Below are 13260 nucleotides of genomic sequence, written 5' to 3' on the forward strand. Positions count from 1 at the left end.
GATATATCTAACGACCAGACTTTAATTTGAGAGGAACTTTTAGCATTATTATATATTAATCCTTCCTTCCTTAACACGAGTATTTACTCTTAAACAAGAGGTCTATTTGTTAAGAAAATTATTTTAATATAGAAAAACTGTATTATTGTTCATTGTACAGATATATAAGAAGATATATCTTGATTTAAATAATTAATTTATTTCTATAATTCTCTTATTAATTTCAAAACTTTATTTCTTTAATGTGTTTTTATTTAACCAAACAAAATTTTCGTTCTTGACAAGAAAAAATATCTTATATTACATTCAATTCTTTCTTATATTATGAATCACAAATTTATCGATCATTATTCATAATAATCACATTCTTATGAATTTCATTTTCCATTTTAATTATACTTAAATTAAAAAGAATAAAAAGCGCGCAGTGCACGAAAACTCACTAGTTGACATAAAATCCCAAACAAGTTTTTCAATTGTTAATTTTCCACGAATCTCACGATGACCCTTAATTGGACCTTAAGAACATGGGTGAAACTTCATTAGCATTAGTATTTTCTTTGTAATAATTTGTTGTTATACTCTCGAGTCTCTCACTAATGATGTGCTAAGTTTTGGCTTCGATAAAAAAACATTACTCAATAGATAACTTATTAAGTACTTGAGTTATTTATTACTAACATATTCCTTTTTTATGTCAGGAATTAATTCTGTTGTATGATTGCTGTCAGTTTAATTTTTTTTTTCTTTGCATATAATGAAAATCAGATAGAAATTTTCTTACTAAATAAATTATTTTTACACACATAAAAACAGCAAAACCTTACACTAAACATGGATCTAGAGGAGACGAACTCGCTTAAAACTTTTCAGGTATATAAATATATATTAAGTTAATTAGTATAAAATTAATTTTGTATATTATTATTATAATAATGATCAATGTTAATAAGTATAAATTGTATAAAATTAGTTATATTTTTTTATTTTATTATAATAATTAAAGTGACAATTAATATAAAACTGTGTAAAATTAATTATATGTTTGTTGTTTTTATGATAAAAAAATAAGGTTATAACATTTAATATAAAAATTAATTTTAATTTTATGTGTAAAATATTTTTTTTTTAAAAAGTGTTATTTATTAAAAATTTAAATAATTATAAAGAAAAAAAATCTCTGTTTCCCTTTATAAGGTTTTCTAGTTCCCTGCCTCTAACATACGTTTAACATAATTCTAATTCGATGGGTTATTTATTTATTTATTTATAGAATTCAGTAATCAGGCTTGAGCAAAGAGAGTGGAAGCACGCGCGACCCGCGTAGGAGGTGAGAGTAGAAAAAGCGAGGAATGTTCTCGGGTAATTCCCTAACGTGTGGTCGGCTAGGATTAAAATACGCGCCGTAATTACGCAGTGCTACCATTTACCGTTACTGTTACCGTCACCGTTGTTATCCGATAACCCAAACACTTCTCTATATATAACATTCAGACACAACCCCTTCCTCAACTTCATCCAAACCCCAAAAACACTCTGACACAACAAACACAAACACAATCGTCAATTAAAACAACAACAATATCGAAGCTGCACAAATTAATATCCAACACTCTCAAGCTTTCGAGTTTCAAACTCTGGGCGCTGAATTTGGTTCATTTTTCTAAGGTAGTTTTTCTTTTACAACTTTAACTGAAAATGAATACTCTTTCTTAGCCTTCTTGATGTTCCAAACCAATACAACTTCGGTGGTTGTCTGAATCAAACATATGTGATATGTCTCTGTATCTGTTTTCTCTGTCTTTTTTTTTTTTTTAAGAAAAAAATTATTTCGTGTTTGTGTTAATTTTCAATGTTTCAGCTTTTGTTGTTTCGGTCATGATTTCAGCGTCTTTCTTTTTCTTCTTCAATTGGATTACGTTTTTTTTTAATAGACAGATTATTACATCATGGATTTTTTTTTACTATAATATCATTGATATTGATTGAACTATTTTTTTTTTATTTCATAATAGTTTGGTTTGGATGTGATGTGGCTGATTTGTGGGGTTTGAATTAGTAGAGTGATTCCTGGGTTTGGAAATTTTTTTTTGGCTTTCGTAGTTAGAAAACATTTCATATGCTCTATCCGATTGGAATCTACCTACCGGCCAACGGAACTGGGAGCAATTATAAAAGAACCGATAGAGATTATTTTTATTTTCATGCAATCATATTTGAGAATTTTTCACTTGCTGTTTTACATCTTAAGATGCAAAGTTTTCAGAAATTCTGAAATCATATGGGAGGGTTGTTGAAACTGTTCCCTTATATGCTTTAGGTGTTTATACCATGTTAAATACCAATAAGCTTAAACATCTTGTTTGTGTTTTTGAGTGTTATCTCTTTGTGTGTGAACATTTTTCTTTATCCAATCTGTACATTTGAGAACACAAAGACATCCTACTTAGGCATTCCAGGCATAATTTTGATTACCTCAACCTACCATCAAATTAATTCTAAGCTTCAAATTCATTAGTATGATTTCTATGCTATAAGTTATTGATTGCCTCCTTCTTCCTGCTCAATCAGTTATGCAAGATTTATGCTCTGCACGGCATAGTGAGGATAAAAGAGCTATGAATTCAATTTTTTCAAAATTCATTAGCTTGAATTTTCCTGTGTTTGGTCAATTTCTTTATTTCTAGTGTGTGTGTATGTGTTTATCTTCTCTCCAAATTGCAGTTGCGCTACATGACTGGCATCCTGAACTTGTGATTTTGTTATTATGAAAATACTCATTTGTGCTTGTCTATGTTGTCATTGCAGAGTTATATATACTTTTATTGAAATTGTTGCGGTTCAAGTCTGAACTAAAACATTAAGTTTGCGGAGGCTGGTGCTTTTCTGATTTGCCAGTCAAATTATTAAATCACTTGTTCACATAGATCAGCTGATGCCATCATCTTAGTATGGATTCACAACAGCTCTTCAGTTTCGGTGGTGTTACTAGTGCAGGATTACCTTACATGTCTTCTTTTCCCACTGTTCCATCGCTACCCAACAGGCTACTTAGATCCTTGAAATATGACACAGGAAACTCACCTAATTCACCCTTTTCCACTTATTTTGATTCTGATACTCTTTCAGCATTGAGTGACGGCCAGGAGCAATACAGCCCAGGAGAAATCCTCTCTGGTGTCAGCTCTTCACTGGAAACCAACCATTATATGTATAATAGATCAATCTCCACTTTGGACAGTTTCCCATTATATTCTTATCGGAACTCTCTTCTACAGAATGCGAGTTCTAATCAGAAAATCCAACATGCTTTGCTGGAGCTAGAAACTGCTTTGATGGCCCCGGATGACGATCAAGTTACCACACCGAATACATTGGCCGAGAGACACAGGTCCTGGAACAATGAGAACCATGTGTCACAACATAATACTCAAGCTCAGCCATCATATGCTACCGGCAATAGGCAGTCAAGTGAAGTTGTGCATGTAGAGAAACGGCAAAAGTTGATGGAAGAAGAAGCAACACTGGAAGCTTTCCCACCAAACAATTTGAAGCAATTGCTGATTGCATGTGCCAAAGCCCTGTCTGAAAACAACATGAATGATTTTGATCAATTGGTAGGAAGGGCTAAAGATGCTGTGTCCATCAATGGGGAGCCAATCCAGCGGCTTGGTGCTTACATGGTAGAAGGGCTTGTTGCAAGGACGCAAGCATCGGGGAATAGCATCTATCATGCCCTTAGGTGCAAAGAGCCTGAGGGTGATGAATTGCTCACTTACATGCAACTGCTGTTCGAAATCTGCCCCTACTTAAAATTTGGTTACATGGCTGCCAATGGAGCCATCGCGGAAGCGTGCAGAAACGAGGATCGCATACACATCATAGACTTCCAAATTGCTCAGGGAACTCAATGGATGACTCTTCTTCAAGCGCTTGCGGCAAGACCTGGCGGTGCTCCCCATGTGCGGATCACAGGGATTGATGATCCTGTTTCCAAATATGCTCGTGGCGACGGACCAGAAGTTGTTGGCAAAAGGTTGGCCTTGATGTCTGAGAAATTTGGCATCCCAGTTGAGTTTCATGGGGTGCCAGTTTTTGCTCCAGATGTGACAAGGGAAATGCTTGATATCAGGCCAGGAGAGGCCTTGGCTGTGAACTTCCCCTTGCAACTCCATCACACAGCTGATGAGAGTGTTCATGTAAGCAACCCAAGGGATGGACTTTTGAGATTGGTAAGGTCACTTTCTCCCAAGGTGACCACATTGGTGGAGCAGGAATCAAACACAAACACAACCCCTTTCTTCAACAGGTTCATTGAAACCTTGGATTACTACTTGGCAATCTTTGAGTCCATTGATGTCACCCTCCCAAGAGACAGCAAGGAGAGGATTAATGTGGAGCAACATTGTCTGGCCAGGGATATTGTCAATATCATTGCTTGTGAAGGCAAGGAAAGGGTTGAGAGACATGAACTGTTCGGCAAGTGGAAGTCAAGGTTAAAGATGGCCGGCTTCCAGCAATGTCCTTTGAGTTCTTATGTGAATTCTGTGATAAGAAGCCTTCTGAGGTGCTATTCAGAACACTATACACTGGTGGAGAAGGATGGAGCCATGTTGTTAGGGTGGAAGGACAGAAATTTGATATCAGCTTCAGCCTGGCATTGCTAAAACATAGACTGTGTAGTAGTAGAAATATTATGATGATGGGGGAAGCTGACCACGGTTTATGTTTCATTGCCAGTGCTATCTCATCTCATGTACTAGTGTAGTAGTACATTGATTCTTTTATAAAATGTCACGTATGTTAACTGTTCTTGTTCTATAAATATTTCGATCTTGTGCCTGATCCCTATGAACTATGGGAATCACAAAATTTTGAACTGACTGTCTCAATAAAAACATTCTTTAGGGGGTAGACTTCGGTGCACTCTTATCTTGTATGATAAAATTGCTTGCATAAGCTGGTTAAGGTGATGTGGTTTTCGATATCTAAAGAAAGATGATAATTAATTCACGGAAAAAAATAAAGATGATACTTTTTCCAGATTGAACATGATGGGTTCTGATATGAAATTATGGGAAAATGGGAAAGGGAGATTGATAACATGATGGACCATTTTTTTTTTTAAAAAAAAACTTAAATTTGCTTCTTAAAAAAGTGAAAACTACTCTGTTAAGCAATTTAAACAACTAAGAAAATAAAAAGATTGCTTGCTTGCTTAATTTTAAAAAAAGTGATTTTAAAGAAAAAATGAACTTAAACCAAAGGTTTTATTGAGGAAAGAGATGAAGAAGGTAAGAGGATTCAAATTAAAAAAGTTGTTTCATTTATATTATTCTTTTTTATCATTTTTCACATACATTATTCTAAATAGATTTAAATATAATTTTAATCGCATACATTATTTTAAATAGATTTAAATATGATTTTAATTAATATAATTGAATGCTTTTTAAAAAAAATCTATGAATGCTTAATCTTTATAATTAATTCATATTTGGTCCTTATTAATAAGGTTAATCATAAAAATATTAATAATAATATTTGTGTGAAAACAAATTAATAAAAAATATTATGATAAAATCATTATGATTATATGTCAATAAAAATGTCACATCATGATAAAATTTATTAATAATGTCACATGACATAGAGATTAAAAATAAAAAATGACATATTTATAAATAAAAATATATTCAAGTCTTAAATATAATATATAAATTTAATTTAAAATGCATTATAACAATCAACACAGAAACCTAAAAACACACAAACTTTTAATATAATATATAAATTTAATTTAAAATATATTATAACAATCGAAATATAAAACTTAGGAATTACTATTATTATCTTATTTATTTTTCTGTCATACCTTCACATTTTTTTGTTTCTTTCTCTCATCTTCACACCCCTTTTCTTAGATATCATGAAAACTAGTTTTTGTAGAGTAATGTTTTAATACATTACTAATTTACATTACAGAAATTAATTTTATAATATAAAAAATTACATTAGAGAAATTAAATCCTATAAAATATTATAACATAATTACATTTAAAAAAAAACTGATTTCTATAAAAGATAATTTTATAAAAAAAATACTATCTATATCTATAGTATTAACTTTATGTACTACCTCTTTACAGTCCATTTCAAAAAGGATGTGAGAAAAATCTTTTGAGGCCATCCATTGCAAGGCTTTTAGTGAGGAGTTTTTCACGTTGAACAAATATATTTCTTGTGCGCTCTTAATTTCTATTTTACACTTTATATTTTATTGATGCTCCTTACAAGTTCTTGCAAGTTTGAAGGTCACAAGATGAAAATATTGGTGATGCTACCAAACCACCTCAAGTTCAACTTAGGAAGTCCAACAGGGAGAGACAACCTTCTAGGAGGTATTCTACTAATGAGTGTGTGATCCTAACAGACGATGGAGGACTTGAGTGCTTTAGAGAGGCCATGGAAAGTGAAGAAAAGAAAAAAAATGTTTGGATGCAATGAAGTTTGAAGCTTGTTGTGAGATCGTCAGTTTGACGATCACCTCCACAAAATTGTGAGGGAGAGATTTGTTGGGTCTTTTGGGCTCCCTCCCTATGTGGAGTAAATGCTCAAATGAGAAGGTTCATTTTGTCTCACTTTTTTAAATTGAGAGGGGTCAAATTAGGATGAGAGATATATACTCATTTGTGAGGGAAAAACAGTTACAAAAACCTTGAAAGAGAAATGAGAGGGAAAATCATTTATGATTTTCACACACCCCACCAGAAAGCATTTTTCAGATTATAACTGCGAATTTATTCACCATTGAATCAGACTGATTTGTGAACAGTAGGTTCTACACACGTGACACTTCATATTGCCTGGTTGGATTGTTAAAATGATATCTAGAGAGGGAGATAAGTGTTTCGCATTCTCTACTCTGCATTTTGGGGTTTCATCTTCTTGTCTCTCTGTTGTAAGCATTAGTGTTATGTTTTGATTTGGTTGTTTGTAGCATGTTTCAGTGCATTTGTTGGAGACTCTCTTGTACCTTTATTAATTATAGTAGAGTTATTTTTTTGCTCTGGACAACCCGTGATTTATGTAACAGCCGTAACTTTTAGAGAGGGACGAATTTTACTTTTTCAAGTGTAGATATTAAGGAATTAGAGGCTAGAATGAAAGTTTTTAAAGTTTGTGTTGCAAAAGTTGGTGGTATTCATACAGAGATGGGTTTGCGCTTAGATGTCATTATTAGGTGAAATTCTACTTTCCTAATGCTTGAGAGTGCCCTTGTATATTGACGTGCTTTTTGTAGTCTTGCATTTGATAATAAAAGCTATTCAAGTTGTCTTACTAATGATGAATGAGAGATGACAAAAAATGTGTGATTTTCTACGTCCTTTCTTTCAAATCACAGAGTTGATATCTGATTCCTCTTACCCAACATCTAATTTGTATTTCATGCAAGTGTGGAAAATTGAATGTTTGTTGCTTCAAAATTTGAGTAATGAAGATGAGTTGATTAGAACCATAGCAATTGATATGAAAAAAAAGTTTGATAAATATTGGAGTGATTATAGTAATGTGCTTTCCTTTGGGTGCATTCTAGATCCACCCTTTAAAATCAAACTTTTGAAGTATCGTTATTCAAAACTTGGTCTTGATCCAATATCTTGTCAAGCAAAGTTGAAAGTTGTGGAGCACAAGTTGTATACTCTATATGATGAGTATGTTCAAATGTATTCCAAAGAAACAAGTAATGTTGGTTTAAGTCAAGGTTCATCACAAGAGACTATGGCTACTACTAGTACTAGTAGTATTGCTCAAGTTGATGTTATGGATGTAAGTCAAGGTTTCACTTAATTTTTTTAACTATCAATCATTTATTCTTGTTTACTTTGATTAACTATTTTTTATTTTTGTGGAATTAACGTAGGAGTATATACAATTTTGAAGATGAAGATACGTCGCAAGTGGGTAAATCTCAACTGGATAATCAAACTTGATTTTCAAATAAATATCATCCCAATCTTAATGTTTTGTAATATTGGAAGGACAATCAAACTCGATTTTCAAATCTTTCATTGTTGGCTTGTGATATTTTAAGCATCCAAATTATAATTGTGGCTTCCGAATCAGTATTTAGTATTGGCTCACGGGTGCTTAACAAATATCGAACTAGGCTTTTTGTCGACAATGTGCAAGTCTTGATATGTACTAAAAATTGGTTGCTAGGATTTGATGTGTAAGGTAAATAATGTGTAATAATTATTTTGTCTTTTAATCACTTAACTTGAGTTGATTATAATATTTATTGTTGTTTTGAGTTTTAGGAAAAGAAGGTGAAGATGTGGAGACGGAGAATATTCAAGCTACTTTAAATATGGAATCATTTGTTGTTCGAGATATTTAAGTTTCATATTTTAGATTTATTGTTTGGATTTTCTTTTGTTAATACATTATTTATTTTCTTGATGTAATTGACTAATTGTTAAAATTTTATTTACATTTGTGTTGGACTTAATTTGATTTTGTTGTATTTTTGTTGAAATTGTAATTTTTCTAAAATTAGGCCCACAGATCAGCTTGTTTGACCCACGTGGTCCTTGGGATTGGGGCAAATCAATTTATTAGGTTTATGTAAGAGTGCGTGATAGGTTGACCCGGTTAACTATCAATGCGAGCTCACGCAAGCGAGCCTTACGCGGGGTAGATCAGTCCGCTTACCAATTTCCTAAATATAACACATAGAAAGACACAAGAATTTCTATTTATTTGTACCCTCATTTGTTTTTTTCTTCCTACCTCCAATTTTTTTTCTCTTATTTTTTCAAAATATTCTTTTTTCCTCTCACCTTTACTCGTAAACTTTTTTTGTGTATATTACGAAAATTAGATGTAACCATTTTCTAGTTCGTTATTAATTTACAGAAACTAATTTTCATAATGTATGTAAAAATTTACATTACAGGATTTAATTTTTATAATACTATATTACAACATAATTACATTATATAAATCAGTTTCTGTTAAAAAAATATTTCAAAAATAAAATAATTACAAAAAAAACAAATAAGCCCATAGACACGTGAAACAAGCCCTGATGCAGAAGCCCCGCAGGCCCATAACACGTCCTGATGGTGGCCTGGGATGCAACAAGGGTCCGAAATCTCCAGCCCAGACTCTGTCGACGTCAACCACATTAATTCAGCAGCCCAAAATCTGAAATGGTGTGATTGTATGACATTGCGAAGTTGATGTTACCAAATCACAGTTCGATATTTCTATAATAAATGTATTTTAATATGTAAGAAATTTTAACTTTTTACTTCATACTTTATCCATGTAAACAATATATTATCAAGTAAAACATCTCTAATGACCTCAATAAATTGATGTGTTTTTTATTGACTAAAATATATTTGGGGTTCTTATAAAATTTGAAAAAGTATTAGTTTCATCATCATAATACTTTTGTATTAATTTGATCCGTTTAAAAATAAAATATATTTTTATTAATCCTTATTCCTAACTTGTTAGACAGTTTTCTAATGTGACTAACTGATTTAATTGTTTTTTCTCTTTACCTTTTCAAACACACTTAGAAGATACTGGAACTAATTGTTATTTCATCTTTCTCCCTACTCTAATAAGAAAATGTGAGAAAATTATTTAGGAAAGGACTAAAATTTACAATTTTGGGAGTTTTAACTACTAGAAATTATTTAATTCATTTTGGGATTAACCGTCACAAATTTTTTTATTCATGTTTAGTTTTATATGATCAAATTAATATAAATTTTTTATAAGAACAAAATTAATATTTTTTAAATTTTAAAGAACCACAAATATGCTTTACCTTTTATTATTTATTTACTTTTAAAACGCGTGTACGTATGGATGTTACCCTTGTGGAGGGATGGATACTATACTAGTTCTATAAAAAGACATACGTACGTTTAGGAACTAAAATTAATTAAATAGAGTTATAGTTAAGTTTTTATTTTTTTAAATGTATATGCTAAATTACGATTATTTTTTTTTAAAGTGTTTACTTTAGGGTAGGTGGGGGCCGGCTCAAGAATATTTTACAATATATTTTTATTCTTTAGGGAAGGTAGGTTTTACCAAAGTATGTTAAATATTAGAGAGGGACGAATTTTACTATTTCAAGTGTAGATGTTAACAGATTTTTATTGTTTAAGGCGGCTCATAACCTATAAATATATATCTCACGTAATTTTGGTAATTAAAGTCAAACATGACTTTCTCTAATATAAAAGTTTCTTATGATTGTAAAAAAAATCTAACTCGTTTAATGAATAAAATACATCAATTATTATAATTTTTTTAATATTATTTTTTATTTATTTTCGTTGATAGAAAACAATTTTCTTATGACTCAGGCTATGCAGGAACAGGTGCTGTGGGCTTATTTGTTTTTTTGTACGTGCACTTCATGGTTCCAATATATACAACTTTATGTTTTTGATACGAGTACAGAGAACACAGAGCTTGGGAAGGAAGACGCTGAGGAAGAAGATGATCTGAGTAAGATGGGAGAAGAGGATAGAGGGGTGCAAAGAGAAGGAAAGTCCAAAAGGAAGGTTATCAAGCCCAATTATCTAAAGGATTATGTTTAGGAGAGAAACAGAACAATATACTTCATCATACTTAGCCTTATGCCTAACAAATAGGAAAATTACGAATATATACTCATTCAAAGGATAATGACAAGCAATTCTGTTATATGCATATTCTAGAATTATTCCAGAAAGACAGCTCAGCATAATTCTGTTACTAGACCATCTATATAATATCATGTAAATAAAGCATAAGGCAATGAGAAGATATTTTCCTTAATTACCTTCTTCTTTCTCATCTTTTCTGTGGAGGGTCTGGACCTCGAAATCCAGAAGCTATCACTGGTGCTTTCATTGACCTTCCGCTTCCATGGCTGATTCCGGTACTGATCGTGTCGAGGCTGCCTTAGACCGCCTCACTTCCCGCATTGAGGACCTCTTGCAGCACGTGAATCCATCAGCTTCTCCCCCTTTTCCTCCTCGCAGTCCGATTCCTGCACACACACATCGAATGAAATTAGACGTTCCGAGATTCGATGGAACTGATCCTATGGGCTGGATTTTTAAAATTACTCAATTCTTTGAGTATCACGGCACTCCCGATACTGATCGTATTACCATCGCTGCGTTTTATATGGAGGGACGGGCCCTTGCTTGGTTGCAATGGATGTCAAGCAACGACCAATTCACCTCTTGGCCCGTATTTCTACAGGCCTTACAGACCAGGTTTGCTCCGTCCAACTACGAGGATCCCTCAGGATCCCTATTCAAGCTCATTCAGAAGACCACAGTTGCAGAATACTTATATGAGTTCGAGGAGCTCGCGAACAGGGTCGTCGGCCTCCCTGCTCCGTTCCTTTTAAGCTGCTTCGTTTCTGGCCTTGCGCCGGAGATTCGTCGCGAGGTGATGATCAATCAACCGCTTACGGTGGCACAAGCGGCGGGTCTTGCACGTCTCCACGAGGAGAAGTTGCGCGACCTTCGCTTCGATTTCCGCCAACCCAACCGACCTCGCCCTCTTCAGCTACCACCTGTAGCCCCACCGCAGACTTCACCGCTCCCAACCTACACACCTCCACGCGCCTCCACCCTTCCCCCTTTGCTCCCTCTGCCGCCACGTCCTAACCCGCAACCACCACCGATGTTTCGTCGCCTGACCTCGGAGGAACTGGCGTCGCGCCGCGAGCGCGGCCTGTGTTTCTCATGTGATGAGAAATTTCACAAGGGCCATAGATGCGCCCCTAGGGTTCATCTACTGATAGCAGATGATGAAGACCCCCTTGACCCCGCGGGTTCTAATATAAATCCACCAGACTCTCCCGACCCGCTACCCGGCCCATTGGACAGACCCGACTCACCAGCCCACCTCAGCATCAACTCTTTAGCGGGTCATCTTGCACCCGAGACCTTGAGACTCCTCGGAACCATCTCCGGCGTTCCCGTCCTGGTGCTCATTGACGGTAGGAGCACCCACAACTTCATCCAGGAGCAACTCGTTCACCAATTGGGCCTTCCTTGTCAATCAACCAGCCCATTAAAGGTCATGGTCGGAAATGGGCAGCATCTGCAATGCCACACGATTTGCAGTTCCACCACTCTCGTCCTTCAACATCATTCATTCACCATGGATTTATATGTCCTGCCCATTGCCGGCGCTAACATTATATTGGGTGTCCAATGGTTACAGTCCTTGGGCCCAGTTTTAACTGATTATACAAAGCTCACCATGCAATTCTTTCATGATGATAGGTTAGTGGAGCTCCGCGGCGACCCCGACGCCCACAGGGAACTCTTATCTTCCCCACAATTCCGGCGTGTCTGCCGCCATCAACCACAGAGTCTTTACTTCCACATCACAGTGCTTCCGGAGGATTCCGCACAACCGTTGACCAAGCCCGTTGACCCTCAGGTTCAACATCTTCTTCATCAATTCGCCATTCTCTTTCAAGACCCCACCACTCTTCCGCCGGCAAGAGACACGGACCATCAAATTCACCTTCTTCCACATGCGACACCAGTGAATGTCAGGCCATACAAGTATCCATATTACTAGAAACGCGAAATCGAAGCTCAGGTGGAAACCATGCTTCACCGGGGCATAATTCAACCCAGCAAGAGCCCCTTCTCGTCGCCGGTATTATTGGTAAAGAAGTCTGATAACACATGGCGCTTCTGCGTGGACTATCGCGCATTGAATGCCCTGACCATCAAAGATCGTTTTCCGATTCCGACGATCGATGAGCTTCTGGATGAGCTCGGCGGTGCGTCTTGCTTTTCCAAATTGGATTTGTTGCAGGGGTATCACCAGATACGCATGCAACCGGAAGACATACCGAAAACGGCCTTCAGGACGCATCACGGCCACTTTGAATTCAAAGTGATGCCCTTCGGTTTGTGTAATGCGCCTTCTTCATTCCAGGCAACCATGAACACTCTTTTCCGACCGTATCTCCGGCGATTCATCATCGTGTTCTTTGATGACATTCTCATTTATAGCGATTCCCTCAGCGATCACTTACGTCATCTTCAGGCCACATTTCAGATACTCTATGAGAATCATTTTGTGCTTAAGCTCTCCAAATGCCTCTTTGCGCAGTCAGAAGTCGAATATTTGGGTCATCTGGTCTCACACAGAGGTGTTCAACCTGTCACTTCGAAGCTTGATGCCATTGCTCAGTGGCCAATACCA

At 35.3% G+C, this 13260-nt stretch overlaps 2 protein-coding genes across 2 annotated transcripts; both read left to right on the top strand.

The window, feature by feature from the left end:
* The first annotated feature begins 1499 nt into the window (after positions 1 to 1499).
* Positions 1500 to 4914, top strand: LOC114379896 (scarecrow-like protein 21). The gene is made up of 2 exons (XM_028338705.1): positions 1500 to 1668; positions 2809 to 4914. The coding sequence occupies exon 2, from the start codon at positions 2952 to 2954 to the stop codon at positions 4665 to 4667; it is 1716 nt and encodes a 571-aa protein (XP_028194506.1). The 5' UTR covers positions 1500 to 1668; positions 2809 to 2951; the 3' UTR covers positions 4668 to 4914.
* Positions 4915 to 10941: 6027 nt separating this feature from the next.
* Positions 10942 to 12624, top strand: LOC114379038. The gene has a single exon (XM_028337595.1). The coding sequence runs from the start codon at positions 10942 to 10944 to the stop codon at positions 12622 to 12624; it is 1683 nt and encodes a 560-aa protein (XP_028193396.1).
* Positions 12625 to 13260: the final 636 nt, after the last annotated feature.

This window comes from Glycine soja, chromosome 12 (genome assembly GCF_004193775.1).
Source record: "Glycine soja cultivar W05 chromosome 12, ASM419377v2, whole genome shotgun sequence".
In the NCBI taxonomy this organism is placed as follows: Eukaryota; Viridiplantae; Streptophyta; class Magnoliopsida; order Fabales; family Fabaceae; genus Glycine; species Glycine soja.

Coding starts and splice junctions, on each gene's coding strand:
- LOC114379038 (XM_028337595.1), top strand. CDS start 10,942: ATGGCTGATTCCGGTACTGATCGTGTCGAGGCTGCCTTAGACCGCCTC.
- LOC114379896 (XM_028338705.1), top strand. CDS start 2,952: ATGGATTCACAACAGCTCTTCAGTTTCGGTGGTGTTACTAGTGCAGGA.